This window comes from Apium graveolens, chromosome 4 (genome assembly GCF_009905375.1).
Source record: "Apium graveolens cultivar Ventura chromosome 4, ASM990537v1, whole genome shotgun sequence".
Lineage (NCBI taxonomy): Eukaryota > Viridiplantae > Streptophyta > Magnoliopsida > Apiales > Apiaceae > Apium > Apium graveolens.
In genome coordinates, this window is record NC_133650.1 from 265,447,315 (window position 1) to 265,449,204 (window position 1,890).

Sequence of the window (1,890 nt, forward strand, 5' to 3'; positions counted from 1 at the left end):
ATTTATTCTTTGCGGATGATGTCCTTTTTTTCTGCCATGGTTCTCAGCAGTCTATGCAGCATATTTGGAGTTCTATCTCCACGGTTTCCTTATGGAGTGGCCTGGTCCCTAGTGTGTCCAAGAGCACAAGTTTTGTGTGCAACTGTGATACAAATTTTCTAGTTTGGTTTGATACTTTGGGCATTCCGAGAGGTAATCTTCCAGTTAAATTCCTTGGTGTTCCTTTAATATCTCCTCGGCTGTGTGTTAACGATTGCATGCCTTTGATTGATAAATTTACTTCTCGAATGCAATCTTGGGCGAATCTTTTATTGTCCATGGCAGGGAGAGTTCTTTTAATTAAATCTGTTTTAAATGCTATCGAGGCATTCTGGTGTAATCACTTTCTCTTACCATCTTTTGTCCATGCAAATATCCAGTCTTTGCTAACTCGATTTCTTTAGAAAGGGAACATAAACCATAAGGGTGGTGCTAAAGTTGCTTGGTCTAAGATTTGTCTTCCAAAAGATGAAGGGGGGCTGGGTTTAAAAAATATGGTAGAGTGGAACAAAGCTAAACTCATCGGGCATTTGCTTCGTGTAGTGACAAGGTCTAACAGTTTGTGGCCTCGATGGGTGAATGAAACTATCCTCAAGAATAAGCATTTTTGGACCCTTAACATTCCAACAGACTACTCTTGGATATGGCGAAAGGTTCTAAAACTGAGATGCATTGCTATTCAGTTTGTTTCTTACTCTATTGGTACGGGTAATTCAGTTTCTTTGTGGTTTGATCCATGGTGGGGAGGGACCTATTTGGCTGCTCTGTATTCTTCTCCTATTATTAGCCAGTGTGGTATGCATGCTAATGATCTGGTTAGCAAAATCATTTGTTCGGGGACTTGGTGTTTACCTGCTCCCAATGCTAGACACCACCACCTTGATCCTCTTTTACAACATTGGCTTAATACTTTCGATTTTCCAGCTTTTAATCTGAATGGTTTGGACAGTATTCTCTGGGATGGTTTGGTTACTTCTAAGGTTAAGACCTGGAACATTTGGAACTCCATTAGAACCAGGGGAGATACTGTAAATTGGCATGGTGCAATTTGGCATAAACTCATAATCAACAGGTTTGCACACCACGAATGACTCCTCTGTCATGGTCGTCTTAACACATTGTTCAGGCTGCATCGATTCGGCATCTCGGAGTCTCAGCAATGTTTTTTGTGTATTGGAGGTCGGGAAACGGACTCTCATCTGTTTACTCGCTGTCCTTATAGTCGATGGATCCTAATTCGACTGTTACTTCTTGTTGATCTCTCGGTTGTTGGTAATACTTGGATAGACCTCCTGCAGCATCTTTCTGCATTAGAGGACAAGCTCCGAGGAGTGCTTGGGCTCTGCCTCCTGCAAATTTTCTGCTACCACCTTTGGCGAGAGCGTAATGCTCGAGCTCACAACTCCGGCATCCTTGGTCCTTCGAAGCTAATGGATTGCATCACCAGAGATTTTATAGCTAGATTGCATGGTTCCATTTGGTTTTCTAAAACATTTTGTAATAGGGTTGATTTACTTTCTAGTCTTTCGCCTATATTTATAATCTAGTATTTATATTTGCTTTACTTTTAGCTTTCTATCTTCAATCTTTTTCTGAGATTGGTTATAGATAGCTCCTTCTCTATGGCCTGTCATAGAGCATTGGGTAGATCCCTGTTTGTTCTTGTTTGTTGATATATACTAAATTTAGCAAAAAAAAAATCAATTTAACACAAGTATGTAACAAAGATCAAGTATATTGAATAAACTCTATTATAATAAGAACTGTTGTTCTCTCTCAGTGATGAACAAATATCACTAGGAGCTTCTAGGTTACAATGTATAATCTTCTCGATAATGATAACACATCTAG

General features: G+C 39.6%; 1 protein-coding gene across 1 annotated transcript; it reads left to right on the forward strand.

Annotated features, from left to right (window-relative positions):
• The first annotated feature begins 533 nt into the window (after positions 1-533).
• LOC141719583 (uncharacterized) lies at positions 534-1,586 on the forward strand. Its single transcript, XM_074521960.1, has 2 exons — positions 534-1,111; positions 1,166-1,586. The coding sequence occupies exons 1-2, from the start codon at positions 534-536 to the stop codon at positions 1,584-1,586; spliced, it is 999 nt and encodes a 332-aa protein (XP_074378061.1).
• The last annotated feature ends 304 nt before the right edge of the window (positions 1,587-1,890 follow it).

What these genes read in the sequence shown, in the direction of transcription:
- LOC141719583 (XM_074521960.1), top strand. Translation starts at nt 534, where the DNA reads ATGGTAGAGTGGAACAAAGCTAAACTCATCGGGCATTTGCTTCGTGTA. An exon ending in CATAAACTCATAATCAACAG is followed by an intron (nt 1,112 to 1,165) that starts GTTTGCACACCA and finishes CACATTGTTCAG; the next exon opens with GCTGCATCGATTCGGCATCT.